The sequence below is a fragment of the Ambystoma mexicanum genome, chromosome 5p (assembly GCF_040938575.1).
Source record: "Ambystoma mexicanum isolate Mex_15411 chromosome 5p, UKY_AmexF1_1, whole genome shotgun sequence".
NCBI classification, from domain to species: Eukaryota; Metazoa; Chordata; class Amphibia; order Caudata; family Ambystomatidae; genus Ambystoma; species Ambystoma mexicanum.
Window position 1 is genome coordinate 1,346,509,671 of NC_090930.1, and position 23,372 is coordinate 1,346,533,042.

Consider the following 23,372-nt stretch of genomic DNA (forward strand, 5'->3'; position numbering starts at 1 on the left):
ATTGAAGCCGTGGCTCATGACCCCGGTCCGCAACCCACAAAACAGGCACCACGAGGACTACAATAGATCTCATACCCGTACACGGGTGGTGATAGAGCAGACCTTCGGCCTTTTGAAGGCACGATTTCGTTGCCTCAGCCGGTCAGGTGGGGCCCTCATCTACAGCCACAAGAAGGTGTCCAAGATCACCATGGCATGTGCAATGCTGCACAACATGTGCATCCATCGGAACGTGCCACTGCCCCCTGACGTGGGTCTGCTACCACCAGAGGAGGAGGAGGAGGAGGAAGGAATGGCAGGACAGCATCACGGGGCCGATGCACAGGAGGGACGTCACGTGCGACAAGCATTGATTGACCAATATTTCTGAGTCACAAGTCAGCTGAGGGGGTGAGGATGACAGGACATTGGGCACTGGGTGTGGGGATACATGTACTACATGCACTGTGAGACATTAAAAGACACATGCACAATGATCAATGTCCACTCTGTTTTCCAGGATACACCAAACTGTGTATTGTATAATCATGTGAAAACGTGTACAAATAATCCTCCACCCTCACCCCCCTCCCCCCCAACTCCCACGCACACCCTCCCCCCCCTCCCCCCCAACTCCCACGCACACCCTCACCCCCCTCCCCCCCAACTCCCACGCACACCCTCACCCCCCTCCCCCCCAACTCCCACACACACCCTCACCCCCCTCACCCTCCCCCCACAACAGCCCCACAATCGTCCCATCAATACTACATAGGCCACATGTGTGTGGCTTCATAGTCAATGGGCACGCCCCGAGCATGAGGAATCATTTTCGCATTGTGCGTTGTGACCTCCGGACCGGGCTGGTCTGCGTGGAGGAGCACTGGGAGGGTGGTTCCTCCTGCTGGGGCTGAGGTCTGGGGGTTGCTGCCTCCAGGGCATCAGCAATCCTGCCGAGCACCTCACAGAGCTGGTTTGTTGATGTAGTGATGACCTCGCCCAGAGCCTGCAGGTCATTGTGATGCACCAACCCTGATTCCCGGTTGTCCCGGAGAAACTCCTCAATCATGGCCGTGAGGTTCTGGGAGTGCACAGCTTCTGCGGCCGATGTGGGGGATGTGGTTGGCAGGCTCGGTATTGGGCCTGCAGGCCTCTCAGGTGTTTCACCAGGGGAAGTGGGCTGATGTGAGACAGGTGTTACCCCTTCGCCTGTGAGACCTGGTCCATCACTCGACCCGGAGTCGCTGTGTGCAACCTGGCTGTATGATGGTGACTCAGGGCTGTAGACGTTGGTCTCCTCCACGTTGACCACGGAATGGGATGTGGGGCTGTCTGGCACACTAAGGAGGCACATGGCAGCATTCTCCCCTGACATGCTGGATTCCTCAGGGTGCAGCGTGGGGCATGTGTCCGGCGGAACTGCAGCCGTGTCCAGGTGCGCGGGTGGGGGTTGTGTACCCTCCATGGGGGTTGCTGGAGCAGGTGGTGTAGTATGGGCCTTATGTCTGCCAGCAGGTATGCGCTGTACCCTGCTCCTGTCCCGGGAGGTACTTGGCCGGGAGCCTTCCTGCTCCTCACTTTCATGACCGCTACCTGTGGGGGGCAAGAGAGAGACAGCATGATCAATGATCTGGGGGTCATCATGACATCAAGCCTATGGTAACACATTGGGAGAGCAGCGTCTTGGTGATATTTTGGTTGGTGAGTGAACTTGGCTTGGATGGTAAAAGCATACTGTTGGCGGGGTCAATCATGTTGGCGGAGTACTGTGGTGAGTGACATTGACCAGCTTTCTGTGTGGAATGGCCAATATGGGTGTCAGCCTTGCACCTGACATCATCCTGGGTCCCACTTGTTACGACATGGTTGCAGGGGGGGGGGGGCTACGAAGCAAACATGATGTGACTCTTTGGCCGGCCCTTTGCGGTGAATTACATTAGGGATGCATGTACTGTTTGGACTCATGACACTCACCTGCATCAGCGGATGAGGGATCACCGCAATCCATTTCGCCCACACCTTCGATGGCTTCTGTGCCCATCATCTCCGCACATGTTTCCTCCCAGGGCATCATTTTAATGGGTGAGCCTGGGCCTCCTCCTGTCTCCAGGGCCTGCTGACGGTTTGCTGACATGATGGCCCGCACCCTGAGACGGAGGTCATCCCAGCGTTTGCGGCAATGCGTTGTGCTGCGGGGGGTGTTCCCAACGGCGCTCACCCACTGTGCGACCAACTCCCATATCTCCTTCTTTCTGAGGATGGTGGGCCTACGCATGTCGCTGCAGAATACGATATCTGCATGTTCATGCAGAGTGTCGACCAGGACCTGTAACTCATCCTGGGTGAATTTTCTTTTCGGATGTGCGCAGCGCCCTTTTTCAGAACTTTAGGCATGATGATCTTCTCTGTTGTATATTTGGTCGATCTGAGTCCTGTATGGAGTCCTGTATGTCCTGTATGGAGAGGATTGCAATGGATTGTGATTTTAAATATGGCCGCCGTGATGCTTCCCGTTCCTGTGCGATGACGTTATTTCCGTTTCCGGTATTTAACGGTGGCCGTAATTTACGGTTGGCGTAAATTACGGTCTCCGCTAATTACGGATTCCATCGAAGGCGATGGTGTTAAATGCGTCTAGGTTTATGGCGGTAAGGGGTTTGACGGGGCCTTTTGCGCTATGCCGCAAGGGAGTTTACCGCCATGGCGGAATACTCGTGCACGCGAAGTCGGAATATGGTGGAAATAGCGCCTTCCGACCACATCGTACATGGTATTTACGCCATGGCGGTAATTACTGTTACTTACCGCCGGCCTCGGAATGAGGCCCTCTGTCTCCATACTTCATCAAAACAAGTAGAAGTATTAGGAAATACAATCAGGACAACACAGGGTGGTTTCATGAAGACTACATGTTAGCAAAGCAGAATTTGTTAAATTGTCTGAAAAATGTAGGAGTGGTTGATAAGTGTAACTTAAAGAACCTGCAGACAAAGTAAAAGGCCATAGTGGCAGCAAAAAGGCTCAATACTTTACAAATAAATCAGAGGAATTACTAGGAATGGCGGCCAAGTACATTTTTGGAGGTTGTTTGGTGGGCTAGAAGCGATCTAGGTGGGACCGATCTGCAGTCAGATTGCACCAACCAAACGGTTTAACCACTTTGCTAATTTGTACAAGAAAGGACATGACATGCCATGTGTCTCTCGACGGCAGCAGAGTGGTAGTAGCTACGATGAGGACCCACTGCAATTTACATTGGTTGAGGTGGAGGAGGCCATCATGGGGCTTGGGAGTAGGAAAGCACCGGGGCCTGATGAAATTACAATTGATTTTTTAGGCCGATGAACTCTCGATCTAGGCCCCTTTGCTAACTCGAGTTTTTGACTACGTTGCAAGTACGGGTGATGTGCCCCAATCATGGTGTGAGGCTATTATAATACCATTGTATACGAAGGGAGACAACAAGAAGCCTGGGAATTACAGGCTATCTAACTGCTAGATGCGGTTGGGAAGGTATACGCACGGCACTGTTAACTCGTCTACAGTGCTGGGACAGTGAAGATAACCACAATAACCATTTACAGGCTGTATTTTAGCCTGGCATTGTAACAGTAGACCAATGCCTTTGGTTATACACAGTCCTGGCAAAGTATGTGTCCTTGCATAATCATAGGATCTATGCCAAATGCAGTCCGTAGGTCTACGAAAACAGCCGTGTTTCTAGAAACAAGGGGGTACCATATTCACTGCTGCCCTGTCAGCAACACTTTATGGGGCAGAACTATGGGGTCACTGCGTTAGTGCACAAACCAATGTGTTGGATAACCATTTTCTAACATCACTACTCATGCAACCAAAGGGCGCCCCAATGGCTAGCTTGAGACTGGAATGTGACATGAGGCCCTTGTATGATATTGCAGCAAGTAGACGATTAAAATATTGGGTCAGATGTGGAGTACCCCAAAGCTTGCTAAAGACAGGGAGGCAATTGTGAGTCTGCAAAGTGTTCCTGGGGCAAACTCGCTCCCGTGGTTGCGGAGCATTTGCAAAGACTTCGAGGCCCTTAACTTTCCAACTTTTTGGACTGAGGCTGCTGAATTAACAATGAGCCCAAATTAAATGTACTGATGACCTGAACAGGAAAATGTATAGGGTATGTGCCGAATTAAAGACAGGCGTAACATATTTATTGGTGAAAGGAAATGTGGTTTTGAGCCTTATTTAGACTGGGTATGCCCGAGCCCTGTATTTTCAACTACGCACTGATACACTAAAAGTTGCCCTTTTTACACCCACGTGGTCTCGCTCTTCAGACACCCAATGTAACATTTGTGGAGATCCTGAGGAAACATCAAAGTGTCCATGATCTAACAAGGAAATACTTTGTATCGGAGTGGTCGCGTGTGGCAAGGCACACGTTTTTGAAAGTCTCAGCGCGCTGAAAAATCCAATTAAAGTGAAACAAACACTTATATTTGTGAACTATTAAACAAAGGGGAATATTTTGCATCAGAGTGATTGTGTGTGGCAAGAAACACGTTTTCAAAGGTTTCCAAACCTTGATCTATTTAGTTAAAGTGAAACAAACAATTATTGAATCACAAAATGAAGCGGAAAAGAACCCTAAGCTAAAGGCATCCTTATTGAATACTGAATTGATTTAAAACGTTAGTACTTACCAGATCAAAGCCAATAAGAAGAGAGGAAGTTGAAATCCATACAAACCATCATACAGTGAAGTGCTAAAATGAGCATCATTCTAAAGCAACCACAGTATGCTGAAATATAATGTGATTTGTAAAGGACAGACAACCAAAAGATATTGAAGCCTAATTTACAGTGACACTTTTCCAACATGTGTGAAAGCTACAAAATTATTCAAACTGTGTATTTGACGAGAACATTTAACTAAACGGTGAAAGACAAGAATATTTTGAGTTTCTTTTTGAAGTGTGGCACTTGGAGCTTGGGAAAGGGAATCCTGAGTTCTGACAAGAAACATTTCACTTTAAGGCTGTTTGAATTATATGACTTGGGAAGGGCATCCTGAGTCCTTTCTTGGGGAAGGAGACCCTGAGACCTGAAAAGACTAATTGCTTTCTAGCTCTAAGAAAACGCACGTTGAGACTTTACATTGTTGAACTGTTTTATACTTGGGGAAGGGAGCTGAAGAAGGCTTCAAGCTCAAAGAAGCGCAGGACTTTATTTTAAACACTGGTATTCTTTTGATTACTGACATCCCTACACAGTGCATGGTTATAGTTCTGTAGGCAAGCATAGGTTTTGGACACAGACATGTTCCTAAATTTAAATCTTTGACTCAGACTGTCCTTAGTTTTATTTAGGTAGGGAAATCCCACCTTAGTATTGAGCAAGTTAGGCCTTTCTCCATCCTGACATTTAAGTTAATAAACTTGATTATTTAGAAGCTGGAATCTGTTGTCTGTGTCCTTCTTCATGATGCCTTCACAACGTGAATGAAATATTCTGAGTTGTTTTAGGGTAATCAACATAATGTATGCCTGCTAGATAAATTCCTGTTACAAGGTTGCTAAGGGCAGGCCATTGTCAGTGAAGGATGATTAAAGGAAGCCTCATAAGCTAGGGTTGTCACAAGAGCAGTTAGCTCATTAGGTCTGGTTTTATGCAATCTGAAAGATGGTAGGTCTACAAGAATTTCATAGTGGTTTCACGTCAGATTTCCTGTGTGCATGTAAAGCGATTAGGGTTGCAGCCAAAAATAAATACACAGTACGATAACAATGGTATACTTTGATATGTCAGTAGTGAGCTCTGCTTTAACGCACACAGTTAACAGAATTATTTTATAAAGGTGGATCAGCAGCGAAAGCAACTGGCCCTTCATCTACGGCAGGGGTCTCCAGTTATAATCAGCTATTAGCCTATGCCTGGGCATGTTTTCACTAGAAAATGCATGCATTGTTCATACAGTGACATGTCAATGGCTCACACAATGCCCAGAATGCTCTAGACATGGGAAGCTCAACTATTATGACTGAATTGGGTGCCAGTGGGTGCTGTCTCTCCCTCTCTATCTACATACCCTATCTCTCTCTTCATGCACTGTCTCTCTCTCTCTCCATTGTGGGGTACATTTACCAGCCCCAACAGAAATCCCCTGCATCACACAACTGCATTTCAGCAGTTACCAAAAGAAATGGCTGTGCTGTGTCTGCTGAGCACATATGGCGCGAGGGTTAAACACAGCCACTCCAAGAATGGCTGCATTTGCACGTGAATTTGGAGAAAATGACTTAAAGGCAGAAGGGCCCTGAATTTCCTTTCTGTGAGTGAAAAATGAAAGGCTGCACCAGTAAAATGACCTGCATCCCGGACGACATTGCACTGGTGTCTCTTTTGTTTTAAACAGCACACAATTTGCTCCATTCATCACAGCCCTCCCTGTGTATTGTATTTGAATGCCATGCAGTCAGACTAGCATTGAAGAACGGCATGAGGAGCAGAGAATCTGCTTCACATCTGTTTGAAGTTCATTTTGCAACAAACTAACACACGCAAGGTACTTCAAAGAAAAGACGCTTTCCCTTGCTGTGTGTCAATTACCAAGAAAACTATTTGCAAGCATATTTCTGTGCTCAGAAATTGACCTGATCTGTAAAAGCCTTTCAGAAAATGAATGCCCAAGAAACCGCGTTTTGTGAAATTAATAGAAGCTGAGAAGCACACGTGCAACCCGCTTTTGCAAAGCAGTGAAATGACACTTTGAAAACGAAATGTGAAAGAATGCCATTGCTCGCACAGAAAAGTATATGTGTGGGGATGGGGCTTGGTTTAAATGTAGATTATACCGTAAGTCCAATACTGGGCGCATTGTCAAATCTTTCTTTGGCACAAGGAAGTAAGTTGAATAGATACCCTTGTTTACCTGGTGTCCTGGGACGAGTTCTATCGCGTCCTTTTCTAGCAGAATGGCGATCTCCTCGAGAAGGATCCTTTGATGCTCTAGGGAGTGCACTCTTTGTCGTGGAGGATGATTCCGGGGACGCTGCAGTAGTTCTATACAATATCCTGCGGATACTGTTGACAGCACCCATCTGTCTGAGGTGATCCCTTCCCAAGCCTGGGTGAAGGTGGAAATGCGTCCCCCTACTGGGGTTGCGTGGCAAGGGACCCTGAACTGAGCGTCACTGTTTTGGTGGAGGCGTGCCACCGCCCTTGTTGGGGCTGCCTCTGCCTCTTCCACGACCTCTCTTGTTACCCCTGCCGTAACTCTGGGTAGACTGCTGGTTGTTATTCCATTGTGTACCTTGTCCCTGGGCATAGTTGCCTCTTTGTGAATTTTGGCCGCGTGGGCGACGAAAATTATTGTTCCCCCTCTGGTTAGGGGGTTTGTTGGTAAGCTGGCCAAGGGATTTGAGAGTCTCATATTCATCTTTGGCATTTTTAAGTGCGTCTTCGACCGCTTTCCCAAACAATAGGTCGGGTTCCACTGGCTTGTCTATTAAAGAAGCCTGGGTTTCTGTCTTGAATCCCGACTGCCGTAACCACGCATGTCTCTTGATAACAGTACCTTCTGCTATCAATCTCCCTGCGTTGTCAGCGGCGTCGAAAGTTGCTTTTAAAATGCAACCAGACACGGCTCTCCCCTCTGCCGAGATCCGAGCCAGCTGGCCCTTTAACGGTTCTGGAGCAGAGGCAATGAGCGCCGCGACTTCTTCCCATTGATGGCAATTGTAACTAGCCAACAGGGTGGTGGAATTCGCAATCCTTGCTTGGTAGGCGGACGTTGAGGCTACCTTTCTGCCAAACCCGTAAAGTTTTTTGCTCTCCTTGTCGGGAGGAGCTTCTGATGAAGATAAGGGCGTGCCAGCCCTCTTTCTAGTGTTGGTCACCACTAGGGAATCTGGTTTAAGATGTCCCTTTATATACAGAGGGTCAGACTGGGCTGCCCGGAAAATCTTTTCAATTCTGGGGTTGACAGCTCTGGTGAGGTTAGGATTCACCAGGGAAGGATCTATTCTTCGTTGGATGGATTTGAGGATAGGGATGGTCTGAGCGACCGGTCTTCTCTCTCCTACAAACTCCTCCGCGAAGTCCCTTTCCTCCTGTACACCGTGGGTGTCGATGTGGAAGTGTTCCGCTGCTCGAGCGAGAACCTCGTTAAGGAGGGGCTGGTTATCAACTGGAGAGTCAGTAACTGGGGCTTCGCTTTGTACTGGGGAATCTACTCTGTAAATTTCCTGCTCATCTTCTCCCTCCTCCAGGTCCTCATCCTCTGCATAGTAATCTGTCCCGGTTTGTTCTTCCATAATTGCAAACTCCTGGTCCTCTTCAGGGAAAACTTGTCCCTGATAACTGGGGAGTGGAGTAGAATATGGAGTGGAGTAAGGCTGAACCTCGAAGGGTTCAGGTCTTTCGACCCGGGGCTTTTTACTTAGCGGGATAGGATCGGAGGAGCCTGAGGGTGTGGCCCCTTGAGGGTTATATGAAAGAAAGTGTTCTGGGTTCTTATCATAAAAATCAGCCAAGGAAGACATCCTAGACATAACCCTGTCTATGTCTTCACTGGACCATTCCCTGGAACAGGGTATTAATTTAGCAGGTGATTTATTTTCAAGGGTAGACTTGTGTTTGCTTGTCTGCTTAGGCTTTACAGGGGTGGAAGGCTGTGCTTTCCGCTGTTTCCCCCCTTCTCCGTGCGTGGAAAAATGTTTTCCCTGTCCCTTGGGGGCCCCAGCGACTTTCGACGCCTGGCGTCGAGGGTCTGGAAAGGTATCTGTGTGCTTCGGGCGTGGGGCCTCACTGGTGTTAACCGCGGTCTCGGTATCTTGGAGCGCGGCCTGGGGGTGGAAGTCGTCTTCGTCTCCCGACGATCGAACTTCCGTTAGTGTGTGTAGCGAGGCACTCTTGGCAAGAGTGGATGATTGCCTTGCGTCGTGAGGCGATCTCGATCGAGAGCGCCCAGAGGACACCGAGTCGGACCGTTCTTTTTGTGCCTCTTTCCGGGAAGTCGACGTCGTCGAGGTCCGGTTGGTCTTAGTGTGTTTAGTGTGTGTTAGGTGTGTAGCGCTTGCGTCGCCGGGGGTCTTCCCCATAGCCGCCCTGCCGGACGACCTTCCGAGGTCGGGGACCTGCGCTCGTCGGCTGTCTTTCGACGCCGTAATGCCCTCGCCGTCCGAAAGTACGGCGTCGCTGCCATCGCTGAAGGCGCCCTCCGCTGCCATGGCCTCCTGCCTGGCGTGGTGGGCCCAACGCTTTGTCGAACGGTCCTTAAGTGTCTTAGGTTTAAACCTACTACACGCTCTGCAGTTCGCTTCGGGGTGATCCCTCGGCAAGCAGAGATTGCACGTGGCGTGCCTGTCGACCCAAGGGTATTTGCGATTGCACTTGGGGCAGAATTGAAAAGGGGTACCCTCCATACGCACCTTAAGGCAGCGGGCTGCTAAGTGTAGGAATATATATAAATGTAACTATATATCAAGAGTGAAGAGTATGTACCACCCCCCACTCTCCCTACTTGTAAGGGCCGAGGCCAGCGGCCTACTAGGCCCGGGCCGAGGCCAGCGGCCTACCGAGGCCCAGATCCGTCGTGCAGCAGTCGACGGTCGATGACTTCTCCAGCCGTCGTCGAGGTTGAGGGTCGACGTTGGGGTGGGGAAGGGAATGAATTAAAATTATAATAACAGCAAAAGTATGGCTAAGGCCAGGGAACTCCGCAAGATGCTTCCGACCAGTATGGCGGAAAAAAACAATCTGAGGATCCTACACGCGTGAGGGATCTTGGGTACAGTGGACGTCACACTAGGGATAGTATTACTGGCACGCCTGTGTCGACGCCCATTTTCGACTTTCGAAAAACAAACTGTAATACTCCGCAGCTTCCACTAGATGTCGGCCTATGCACAGCATGTGATCTAAGCAGATTCCACAAGCCTCAGAAACTTATTTACAAAAAGACTTGGTTTCTGTGAAAGAAAAGAAAAATCGATTTGAAAACAGCAGAACCAGTTTGGCAAGGCAGGCACCTCAAAGGTCCCAGCCCCCATGGGAAAGTAAGCCCCTCCACAGATATGAAAGTGCCAAAGTGTGGAAATTTGCGACCTCATCAGACTGTCCGGCATTTCTACAGCAAGGGACAATGGACCCAGGGGAACTAGCACTGTCACAAAGAAGTGTTATTTCTTTTGACACCCCTAATCAGCTTCAACTGCCTAGGATCAAAGGGTGCCATGGTAACCCTGTTGTTCAGACGGGGGCAGGTGGGCGGTGGAGATTTGAAGGACCGCCCATATAATGACAAATGCCCACCATAGACTTTAAAGAACTTTTTACTTTAAGACATTTATTTCAATATCCTGAACAAGTAATGTGATATTTTGACCGTTTCTATGGGATTTTTAGACACACCGAATGAAAATAGAGGTGTCTTTGTAGCCCATGGGGAACTGGAGGTGTTTGTTAAGGGGGATGTGAGACGGTTTGGGTGCCTTCTCAAAGCAGAATCCAAAATAAATAAAGTTAAAAGTGTTTTATGGTGCGCCACATCACTTGCCAGTGGAAAGAGTCCTGGTCTGGAGTGTGCCGTGTTGTAAATTTCCGTTACACCATGCACTCTCTCTATCTCCATGCGCTGTCTCTCTCACTCTTGTCTCCATGTGCTGTCTCTCGCCATGCGCTGTCTCTCTCTCCATGCCCAGTCACTCTTTCGTTGCACCTTTCCTCCTCGTGCCGTCCCTCTCTCTCTGAACTTTGCACCCTTGAAGATATCCTCTCTTGCACCTCTTTCCATCTTCTCCAAATCTCACCTTTGCTCGCAGCCCTCACTTTCTCTCTTAGCCTTCATCTCACACACTCACTTTTTCTCTTACCCTCTCACTCTGACTCTCTCTCGCTCATATTTTCTCTTGCTCACCATCAATGACACCCCCTATTAATGGCTTCCTCCCATTTTCTATTCCCATTGTCATTCTCTTGAACCCCTGCATCCCTTCTCGCATCCTCACTTGAAACTTTATGCTCTCGTCCTCGCATCCTGGTGCCTATAAAAAGCACTAAACGCCAAAACTATTGGCTTCGCCAATTCTTGTTATCCCTATGTTTGGGAAAGGGATGCCCTGTTTGTACACTGGAGGCATGCCATTTTGTCTGTCACATCGAAAACAATGATCCAAACATGACAGCCCACGGCCAGGTGATTATGGCATTAGTGCACACTAGGTCAGGCAATAAAATCACTTAATTGCTCTTAACACAAGCAAACTAGGATTGCCAGCATTTAAGTAATGTTATTGCCCGCAGCTGCAGGTAATAACACAAAATTACAAGTTCTGAAATGCTTAGGACTCCTAATCAAAGTACTAACATCTCAGTTGATGTCGGAAAATCAGGTGAAAGTAGAGGTAACCCAGATACAGCCAATAGTATACAAATTGGACACATTTTTTTTACAGTGCGATTTTTGTAACTCAGATCTATTAACTCACCTGGGGTTGTGAGGAATCCGTCTCTCCTCCTAGAGCGTTCTTGGTTTATGGATGCAGAGTCATCCTCTGTTTTAATGTTAAATGTTGCATCTGGTGTGATAGTCCCATAATCTGTAATTAAAAAAAATACAATGAGATATGGCTGTCTGATTGACATAGAAATCTGGTGCTTTTGCTATTCTGAAATGAACAAGTTTTGAAATCCTGCTTAGGTAAATTATAAGTTACTCACTGTAGTCACTAACTTACTCCTAGTCCATAGTCCCCTTTCGTCCATACTGTATGGGCGTCCCTCGCTAGGGACGGGAGACTGAACCTTTTTCACCATAAAAATCGTCTCCCCCTTTAAATTTAGATGTGTGCGGCCCTGGGAGCACTCGATCCCCTGACTCCGACCACCGGCGCCACTCCTCAGTCCCCTTTGACGCATCAACAATATTGACATTGCCTAATGACACCAGTTCTATTAGGCGGGAGGATGGTGGGACGTATGAAGGAAAGGGTACTATGGACTAGGAGTACGTTAGTCACTAAATTGAATAACTTATAATTACTCCTACGTCCCGTCCCCTTTCCTCCATACTGTATGGGCAATTACAACTGAATGTAGCCACATGGTGGAGAGTTGCCCCTCTTAAGAAAACAAGTTCCCCAACACTGCTGGCTAAATGCTGCGTCCGACCTGTCACTGTCATGTTAACAGTAGTGCTTGCAGAAGGCCGAGGGAGTAGGTCACGTAGCTGCTTTGCAGATAAACTGCCACAGAACGTGTCTTTGAAAAGCTACCGCCGTGGCCTTAGCTCTGATGGCGTGGACATGCATGCTTGCTGGCAATGGTTTTTGCTGCCCTGCATATGCCTCCTTGATGGCCATTACCATCCAGCTTGCTATGGTTATGGAAGCCTTGGAGGCCTGACATCCTAGTTTTGATCCTCCAAAGGAGGGCATCTCATTTATGGAAGCTATTGGTTCTGTCCAGGTAGAATCTTGGCGCACGTCTGACATCCAGTGCAATACCCTCTGAGCCTCATCGTTAGGGTCCACAAAGAATGTTGGTAACACTATCTCCTCATTTAGGTGAAAAGAAGAGACAACCTTAGGCAGACATGCAGGGTGTGTTCTGAGCACCACCTTGTCCTTGTGAAATGTATTAAAAGGCTCTGAAGCCACCAGCACCTGTATCTAACTGATATGGCGTGCCGAGGTAAGACCCACTAGCAGGGCCGACATAATGGTACCTAGCCTTATGTCCGCGGACGCCATAGGCTTGAATGGTTTGTGCGCCAGGGCGCCCAAGACCACATTAAGGTCCCACACAGGGTTAGATGGATACAGTCTAGTCAGACCCGCCAAGTGCCTCTTAACCACCGGATTCAAGGATGAGAATACTTCCTCTTCCGAGTTCCTGTACGCCCCAATGGCCGCCAGACATGTGCAGCATGTGTCTACCTGCACCCCTGAATGTGCAAGGTGTGCAGAGAACTGTTGTACTGGCAACTAGGTAGCGTTGTTCCTAGCCCCCTGTATGATAGCTAGGGTAGCCTGTGACAGGTGGAGATGCTTCCGGGTGACCTGTTCAGGAACCACGCTGCAAGGGCTAATTTGTGCGGGGCGAGATGGATCACTGTGCCGCCCTGCTGCAAGAGTAGGTGTGTTGGACATGCCGGGGGTATACTGGGGCCTGGTCTGACAGTCTGAGCAGTTCTGAGAACCAGGGTCTTGCTGGCCACCATGGAGATATCAGGATGATCCGAAGGTCCCGCGACTCGCTGATCCTGTAGATGAACCTGTGCACCAGGGGCGTGGGGGGAAAAGCAAACGCGTTCATGTTGTTCCACGGAATCTGCATTGCGTCGCCCAACAAACCCCTACCTTGCCCCAGCCAGGAGGCGACCTGGGGACACCTCCGTTGGTGCTGGTGGCAAAGAGGTCCACCTGAGGATAACCCCACCTGGTGAAGATTCCATGAAGAACCTCCTCGTTCATCTGCCATTCGTAGTTGCCTGAGCCTGTCCGCCTCTAGGTTGGACTCCTCCGGGAGGTGAACTGCCGAGAGGTGCATGCTGTTCACCAGAGCCCACTCCCAGATGTCGATCGCCAGTCTGCAGAGGGGAGGAGATCTGGTGCCACCCTGCTTGTTGATGTTGTACATGCAGGTGGAGCTGTCTGTTTGAATTAGAATAGCCTTGCCGGTGATGATGGGTAGGAAGGCTTTGTGGGCAAGCCAGATAGCCATCATCTCTAGCCAGTTGATGTGTGCCAGCTACTCATAACGGGACCATACTCCATGGACATTGTGGCTGTCCAGGGTAGAATGGTGGGCTGAGGTGTTGGTTGCCGGAAGGGCATGCCAATCCGCAGGTTGCCAATCCGCAGGTTGCCACCAGACTAGATCGAGGAGATGCTGTGGTATGCTGACCTGCTCCACCTGAGAGCCCTTCTCCTGGTTCCAGGAGGCTGAAAAGTGTAGCCACAGCCTCCTAATTTTGAACCTTGTATGTGGCCCTGCGAGGAGGCATGCAGCCATGACTCCCACCAGGCGTTGGTACCACCACGCTGAGGTAACTGCTGAGAAAATGTCCAGGGGCCCTCTTGATGGCTGTGATCTTGTCCGCTGAGGGGAAGATTCTCTCGGAGTTTGTGTCCCATATAAGGCCCAGCAAGGTCAGACTCTGTGTGGGCAATAATTGTGATTTTTTAAGATTGATAGGAAATCCCAGGTCGTATAGTGTATCCGTAAGGGCGGAGGCCATGTGTTGACCCGCCTCCGGGGATCTCGCCCTGCCTAGCCAGTCATCTAGAAATAGATAAATGGGATGGTCCTGTGCCCTGAGTAGGGCTGCCACTGTGTTCATCAGCCGTGTAAAGACCGTGGGGGCCGAATTGTGTCCAAAGGGTAGAACCCTGTATTGAAAGTGAAAACCCATGATCCTGGACCTCAGGAAGGACTGATGGGGTTCCCAGATTGGGACTTGTAAGTAGGCATCCTTTAGATCCAGGGAGCACATCCCGTCTCCCACACACAATGTCTCTGCTATGAAGGCTGCAGTAAGCATCTTGACCTTTTGGAGGGGAAGGGAAAGGTTCAAGGTGGAAAGGTCTAACACAACACTCAGACCAGCCTGATTCTTATTGTGTATGGCGAAAATGCGTGAATAGAAGCCCAGGCCCCGCTGTGAGGCTGGGACTTCCTCCACTGCCTGGCTCGCTACGAGTGAGTGGAGTTCCGCCAACAGATTTGCTGTACCAATCTGCAGGAGCAGAGGGGAGGAAGGAGGAGAGGGAGGAATGGGTAACCGGAAGCCTGTGGATACTACAGAGAGGATTCAAGGGTCCATGAACTTTGTCCGCCAGCGGTGTACGTGAAGGGCAAGCCTGCCCACACTGGAGCCTCGTGGATCTGGACGGCCCTGTCACAACTTCTTCCCCTCTGAGGCTGAGGAGGGGGACTGGAAAAACCGCTTGTTAGCCTCCTTGTGCTATTTGCACCTGTGCTGGCTGGGGGATCTTTCCGGTTGTATGGACCGTCTCTCCTGGAAGGGCTGGAAGCCACAGAAGGACCGACCCTTGTCCGAGCGCTGGTGCATTTGGCTGTAGGTCTTAGCTACAGACTTAGTAAGGATAGATAAAGATGTTGCTGTCTGTGAGCTATTTTTTTTCTTATTGAGTTCCTTGTCTGTTGTTGAATGGAACAGCTCACCCCCCTCGAAAGGCAGGTCTAGTATGCGTTCCTGCACATCTGGATTGAATTGTGTCGCCCTGAGCCAAGCTATCCTTCTCATGTCTGTGGCAATACAAATGGCTCGCCCTGAGGTGTCAATGTGGGCCACCGTGGACTCCATCATGTCTTGTGCCACGATTTTGGCCTCTGCCAGCCCAGCCTTGAAGCGGGCCTGGCTGTGAGTGGGGAGCTCAGAGAGGAAATCAGCAATTTCTCGCCACAGCTTCTGGCTGACTGCTGCCAACATGGCGTCGGCGTTGGCCTGTCGCAGGTGGAGGGTGGTGTTAGAATACATTTTCTTCCTGAACGCCTCCAAAAGCTTTTCCTCCTTGCCCAGGATGCAGAGGTCAAAGCCGCCGAGGAGCATTGTGGCGGCTTAGAGTATAGTGATGCTGCTGCTATCACTGAGGAGTGTGGTTGTGGGTGCACTGACAATAGGAGGGGGTCCCCTTCCATTTGCCTGTACTTAGCATTGAGACGCCTATTGGTAGGTTGCGTAGAGTGTGGCTTGAGCCAACCTTTTTTGGCAAGTGCTTCGACACTTCTGAAGTGGAATTCTAGTTCTAGTAGGAGGACGTAGCGTGAGAACTTCAGCCAATACCACCACCTCCGGTTGTTCCACCTGTGGCTGTGGGATTCCTAGGTACTCAGCCAGGCCTGCCAGTCACTTGTGGAAAGCTTTTGCTGATGATGGGGTGTCTGTGTCATCCTCCTCGTCTGTGTCCACTGTTATGTCCTGCAGATCTGGGGGAGCCAGAGGAGTGCTCAGCACAGCCAGCTGTGCTATGCTGATTATCAGTGCTGGAGGCTGCTGAGGTGGCAGAGCCGAGGCCGCTGTGACTGGAACAGGCACGGGAGCCTGGGGCTGAACTGAAGCCTGGGGCGGTATGGCCGTGGGTTCTTGCAGCTTTACAGGAGGGCATGTCCCTGATTACATCCCTGAGGATGGTACCCATCTGTGGTGATCTCATGAGGGCAAGGAACTTCTCAAAGAATCTGTCCTCAGAAGTCAGAGGTGTGCCTGATGGTATAGGCATAGGGGTAGGGCCCTGAGGCTGCTGTGTCCTGGGCGTGCCCCGTCTTGCTGCATAAAGTGAAGTATATCTGCCCTGCGAAGTGGATGGATAGGATGTGGACCAAGTGACAGGAGTTGACCAGTCCCACCTGGAAGCTCGTTCCCCTGCCTGATCTCCGAAGGGAAAAGGCATCAGTGAACCGCCATTTTGTCTGGCCCGGCTGCCATTTTGTTTTGCTCCTTGCCACTTGCCTGCGTCATGGAAATTGATGAGCTTGGAATGGCTTCCATCAGTGTCCTGAGCGGTGGTAGTTGTGGCCTTCCTTGCAGCTCAGGTCGAGGCCTGGTAGGTGGAGTGCCCTCGGCGGTGGTGCTGGTAGTGCTGTGTGGAGGTGCCCCCCCCTCAGACATGGGTCCGGTGTTAGGGCGTAGCCCCTCAGGTTTCGACCCGGTAATAGAGCCTTGCGACCTCGGTGCCCGGTAGCTGGAGCAGCCTCTGTGTTCTTGCTGGTCTTAGGACCTGAGTGGTCCGTCCTGCTTGGGGGCCTCCCTGGAAGGGAGTCACTCTTGCGGGGTACGGAGGAAAACAGGGCACCTACCTTGGGCGTGGTCTTCCATTTCACGAATGCTTTAAGGTCCTCTGGAGGAGATCTTCCAAAGAGCTCCCTCCACCTGGCTAGCTGATTCTTGAGCGCGGGCTGGCTCAAGGCGTCGCATGTGGTACAGCTGTCTCAGCCGCAGTCTGGGCCAAGGCACCGGAGGCAGAGGGCATGGGGGTCGGACGTTGCGAAGGGACCCTCGCTGGCTGGACACCTGCTGAAGCCCACCATCGTCGACATGCGCCACGGAGGAGCCTGGCACCAGAAGACAGAGCAGTACCTAATATTGGAAAAGAAAAAAGAAGACAAGAATACTTCTCCGGGAAATAGCGTGTGGAATTACTAGGCCGTAGGCCTAAACCATGAGCGCTTGTGAAAGCGGTCCGTTACCATTGACGTGGAAAAGTGGACTGGGGAATGGCGCCGGTGGGCGGAGTCAGGGATGTGCATGCTCCCACGGCCGTGCACCTGCACGCATCTAAATTTAAAGGGGAAGATGCTTTTTCTGGTGAAAAGGGTTCCATCTCCTGTCCCTAGCGAGGGACGCCCATACAGTATGGAGGAAAGGGCACGGGAGGTAGGAGTATGAATGAACATAAAATACATTTAGGGCTACAGAAAAAAACAAGAGAATAAAGAGGGTTAAAAAAAAAAGATCTGTCAGGGAGCGGTCGTCAGGCGGCACAGGCAAGATTGCAGCCCTGTGAACGAACTCCTTGCTCCTCTCGTGGGTAAAAAGGATTTGGGCCCACTGTCAACCCCCCACCCATGGGTCCTGCAGCGAGAATGGGTAGTACCTGTTGGGTTGAGCAGTGTGTGGTATACCTTCCAGGGCATTGACGACTCCATATGCCCCTGGTTGTGGCACTTGAACGAAGCTCACTCCGGGAGAGAAACCCTGGTGCAGCGAAAGGAGGAGGGCGTAACAGCTCTCACATTAGCGGTCGCCAAGGCAATAGATTACCCCTGCCGGCTTGCTGTGAAGCACCAACGGTGGCGAACTTCTGACTGCAACTGCAACAGGCCCCGCCTGCTGGCCCCCCTTTTCTCGAGTGGAGATGTGCTCTATGTCTGCAGTGCGGGGGTCCTGGTCCCCCAGGACCTTGGGCAGCAACGGTGCACACGTACCATGTCAGGTGGGCGGCTGACCTGCCCTCCGTTTAACAAACTTCTTCTGTCTGCCCCATCGGTCTAGGTTGAGGCTTTAAACTGACAGGGGTTAAGTCCTTGGCAATTGGAGACTATTTGGGACCACGAACGAGAGGACAGCCGGTTGATCGTGCTCCTTTCGATGATGCTCCCAAAAGTTATCAGAGCTCCCCTGAGAAATCAGTAGGGGGAGTGAGCAGCAGCCCGAAGAGGGGAGATTGGTGGTGTGTGACCCCGACCCAGACTGCCTCCTACTTGTGGGGATGCCCGAGGGAGGTTAAAGCTGAAGAGGACCTTTCACAGGGTAGAGTTTGGGGCACCCTCCACCGACCCCGAGAGGAACCCCGCAGCAGGCTCACCAGGTAGAAACAGAAGGTGTGGATGGTAGGCCCATAAGAGACGAAGTAAGGAGAGAGAACATAGAAGGTCCGTGGCCGGGACCAGGAGAGATGTGATAGGCCAGAGATGGTGATGACCGGAAGAAGTGGAGGAGTGAAGAGAGAGAGGCGGCGCGATACCAGAGGTCCAAGAATCTGAATCAAGCTAAGGGAGGATCGTTAAGTCCTGGCTGCTCCAGGGGCGTCTTGCTCAGGTGGAGTAGTGCTGTTTACAGTAAAGGGACAACATTCATTGACCCAGGCACCTGGTGGAGGATGGGACTATTCACACCTGAGGTGGGGTGGGATGGTAGAATACTGCACATCTTGAGGATCCTGGGTCCTGAGTCACAGTCAAAGAAGGTACTACACTTCCCAAGTTCTCTGCCAGTCACCAAGTTTGTACCATTTGAGGAATAACATTAGAAACAGCTGGTTGGAGGAGCTCTGTGGAGGAGAGCAAGGGCTGAGAAGGGTCAATTTGGAAAGGGACCACCTTCCCATGGATGACCATACAGAGGAGCTGAAAAGAATCGCTTCAGAAATGTAAAAGCATCAACTCTCCACCAGCGGCTGTTGGTGCATGGGATTGCCATCCTCCTCTGGACAAAGGGGACCAAGGGGCCACTAAGAGTGACATATCCACTATCCTGTAGGAGATTAGAGGGACACAGATGGACATTGGTCAGAGGCTTCATTGATTGATTGATTGACAGTTTATTTGTATAGCACCTATACACAATGGGGGTCATTACGAGTACGGCAGTAAGGGGTTAATGGCGCCGGTAAGGATGCCGGTGCCATTAACCCCTTTACCGCCGCATTACGAGGGTCCCTCGTGGGACCCGCTCAAAACGTCTCGTCACACCAGACGTCCTTGGCGGGTCTGGCAAGGGGACCAGGGAGCTAATAATGGGCCCGTTATTAACGGACCCGTTATTAGCTCCCTCCCCATTCCCTTTGAGCCCTATGGGGGCTCGAATGGGAATGGGGATGGGTATTTTGAATGGGGATTTACCGGGTCCTCCAAGGTTGGAATGACCCGGTAAGTCCCCATTCAAAGAACCCGGACACGAGTTTGGAGGCAGCCATGGCGCTAATAGCACCATGGCTGCCTCCAAACTCGTAATGACCCCCAATGTGTTTCAAAGCACTTCAAGGCAAGGGAGGGGACAAGGGAAAATGCAATGGGCCTCATTACACGCTAGGTGGTAAGATACCGCCTTTACCGGCATGGCGCTAACAACGTGTCCGTGTAGGTAAGTGGCCGCTAATAACGTGGCATCACGAGTACGCGGGCACGAGCTTAGCGCCATGCCGGTAAGGACCCTACCGCCATGCCGTTAAAGACCCTGTAAAGACCCTTAGCGGCACCGATGAAAGCGCTGATAGCACTTCCGACCTCCTACAACACGGCATTAGCGGTGACCACTATTAGCGGTCACTGTAAATAAGCGGAACCGGAAGTAGCGTCATCGCACAGGAACAGGAAATAGCACAGCGGCCATCTTTAAAAACACAATCCATTGCCATCCTCTGCCCCCAGGACCTGCATCCACATCAGAGCCATACAAAATTCTTCAAGACCCACTGACAATGCCCAAGGCAATTAAAAAAGGAGCAGAGCGGCAGCGTAAGGAGCGATTTACCAATGAAGAGCTCATTATGCTCACTGACACGCTTGCTGCCAACGCGGAGGTGGTGTTCGCAAATGACATGCGGCGTGCCACCCTAATAAAAAAATAAGGCGATCTGGGCAGAGGTGGCCCAGAAAGTCAGTGCGGTGGGCACCACCCCCCGCACTGTGAAAGATGTCAGGAAGCGGTGGGACGATCTCTGCCTCCGTGTACGCAGCATCCTGGCTGCCAACTGGAACCTGGCCATGGGCACAGGAGGCGGTGGAGGATCCCCAATTAAACTAATGGAGTGGGAGGAGACCGGTGCAAGCACCATAGGTGCGGAATCTATCGAGGGAGTCGGCGAAATGGAGCGTGGTGTACCCACATCGTCAGATGGAGGTGAGTGTCCACACAAAACACTGCACTGTGAAAGATGAGGTACCTCCCCAAATGTGAGCCCTAAATCATCTCATGGATGTGGCCATCAAACATACATGCACACAACCCTGCCCATGTGAGGTTCACATCCTAACACACACACATGCATCACCACAGACACGTGTCACCCAGACTCATGCATGAATGACCCACCCAACAGTCCTACGACCTGTATGCCCAAACATGAAGTCCGAATGCATAGAACAGTATGATGAACAACATCTGCATGAAGCACGTTGACCAATCACCACTGCCATCCCCCTCTTTGTCCCCCACAGGCTCACAGACTGACAGCGATGAGCAGGACACTGCGACACAGGCTCCCCCCCGCCAAGAAACAACCCAGGGGAAAGGAGTCAGACAACATCGCCAGCACGTGGAGGGGCACAGGGAAGAGTGCACTCCCACAGAGGGTCAAACACACCAAGCCACCCATGTCACCAAGACCTGAACCTACGGCAGAACCAATTGCAGCACCCACTCTAGTAATCCCCCCAACGCACGAACCACCCGCGGAAGGGACACTGTCTGCTGCCAATAGTTCCATCGGCGAGGCAGCAGCCACAGCACCCATGTCCGATGTGGAGGACACTCGTGACTCGGCCATACAACAACACACACCCAGCCCCCAGCAGTCAAAAGAACCAAGCCCACGCCCCACATCCCACACACAATCCAGCAGCCATGCCCAGTCCGGTGATGAAATCGTGGCAGGGTGCTGGAGTCCACCGGTATCATCACCTGATGCTGGACCTATAGAACAAGGTGCGGCACCCACCCCACGAGCAAGACACAGTGGCCATGACATGGCCATCATCAGACAGCGGCAGGAGGACATCACTGCGCTGGTTGGACAGCATGTGGATGAGGCAGCACGTTTGAGGGAGGAGTGCAGGGAGCATGCAAGGGACATCAGACAGGCCATGGAAGCCAGCACCAACAGGCTATGTGAGGAAATGTCACTTGTGAGGCAGGCCCTCACACGCATTGCTGACGCAATGGACAGACAGAACCCCCCACCGGCACCGGAACAACCGTGCAACTCCTCCTCTGCCAGCTCAAGGCAGACCAGCCCCCGGCGCCGGTCCTTGCAAGCTATGTGGCGCACAACCTCTCAACCCCCTAATGGTGGCAGTGGGGATGGGAACTAGGGCCAGCCAGATGTTGCTGACACATGTACAGCAAGGCACCACTGTTGTACCAGCCATACATGGGGTTGTTGTGGGGGTAGCGGGGAAAGGATGTTTTGGGAGTGTTGTGGGGGAGGGGGGAAAGGGTGTTTTGGGAGTGTTGTGGGGGGAGGGGGGAAAGGGTGTTTTGGGAGTGTTGTGGGGGGGGTGTTTGGGTAGCTGGGTCCATGCACTTCTTTACCTCATAATATATTAAACACATTGGTGACAAGTTAAATCACAGGATTGGACCATATCATTGTGTATGTGTGCTTTATTGGGGGACAGGGCCCAGTGTGCACTTCACCACAAAACCCAGTGGACAAATACCCACATCCATTCAACAGAGTTCAACCATGTGAATCAGAATATTTGGTCGATCAGATGCTGACGCATAGTACGTCCCTCCTGGGCATCGCCACCTGCATGACCTGCAGCCCCGTCTCCTCCCTCCTCATCCCCATCATCATCCCCATCATCATCTTCATCAGGTGGGCATTGGCACATTCCGTCTGATACACATATTGTGCAGCATGACACATGCCATGGTGATCTTGGACACCTTCTCATGGCCGTACAGGAGTGCCCCACCCGACCTGCTGAGGCACCGGAACCGTGTCTTCAAAAGGCCAAATGTCTGCTCAATTACCACGCGGGTACGGCTATGTGCACGATTGTATTCCTCTTCGTGCCTGTTCTGTGGGTTCCATACAGGGGTAAGGAGGCACCTCTTCAGGGGATAGCCAGCATCACCTGCATGGGTGCAACAATGGGTATGTGTTAGTGTTTATATCAAATGGAACCTGTACATATCACACAAATCAACTTTGCATTGTGATTGACATCCACAAATCCCAGCATGCATGGAGGCACTCAGAGTAACTGCAATGTGGGAAGGTGAGGTAGTCCTTGCAAGTGGGCATGCACCATGCATGCCTACGGCAGTTATTGCCATGTTCTGGGTGAGGTCAAGTCATTAGTGTTTCTGGGCCCTGGCAACGTTTGTACCACACTGCTAGTGTACTGCCATTCTGTAATCGATGTCCCCATGCTGTGAAGCGGCACTTCAGTAGTGGTGTACGGGTGTGGATCAGTACAATGGCCACAGGTGATCCATTTGTATGCACTCAAGGGCGCATATCTGTTGTGATGTTATTCAGCATACATTTCCATTTAGCATATTTGCTGCATGTCGCTGCTTTGTGTTATATAGGGTATGGTATGATGTGCAATGTGCATGTGGATAGATATGTCATGTTTGGCGTATTGGATTAATTTCTTTGTTGTGCAGCTTACAACTTGCATGTGGTTTTGCGTCAGGTCCATTGTGGGCTGCCTTGGTGGACAGTGGTGTAAATCTGTATGTCCATTTTTTCTGCAGACAACAGTCCACACCCAGTTGGAGTATGCATCTCTTCCCCCCCCAAATCACACCCAGTTGGAGTATGCATCTCCCCCCCCCCACAATCACACCCAGTAGGAGTATGCATCTCTTCCCCCAAATCACAATCCACATCACACTGCCATGTGCTTGCCCTGCTACTCACCAAGTAGCCACGAACGTTGTCCAGCATGTCGCTCCATGTAGCGTGGTATCGTTGAGTTCCGCAGGACCTTTGAATCATGGGTTGATCCGGGATATCGGGCACAACAATGTGTGATGATCTTATTAGAGTCACATACCATTTGGACATTGATGGAGTGGTATTGCTTTCTGTTTCGGTAGACTGCCTCATTGGCATGTGGGAGCACCAGTTCCACATGGGTACAGTCGATGGCCCCGATGCAACTAGGGATGCCTGCCAGTGAATAGAAGCCAACTTTAGTGTTGGAGATCTCCT

At 50.9% G+C, this 23,372-nt stretch overlaps 1 protein-coding gene across 1 annotated transcript in view; it reads right to left on the reverse strand.

Annotated features, from left to right (window-relative positions):
- LOC138481790 (zinc finger imprinted 3-like) overlaps positions 1-23,372 on the reverse strand; it is a 435,035-nt gene that overhangs the window by 34,697 nt on the left and 376,966 nt on the right. Inside the window, exon 5 of the mRNA XM_069613844.1 lies at positions 11,445-11,555. Coding sequence (XP_069469945.1) covers positions 11,445-11,555 — 111 coding nt within the window. The remainder of the gene's footprint in view (positions 1-11,444; positions 11,556-23,372) is intronic.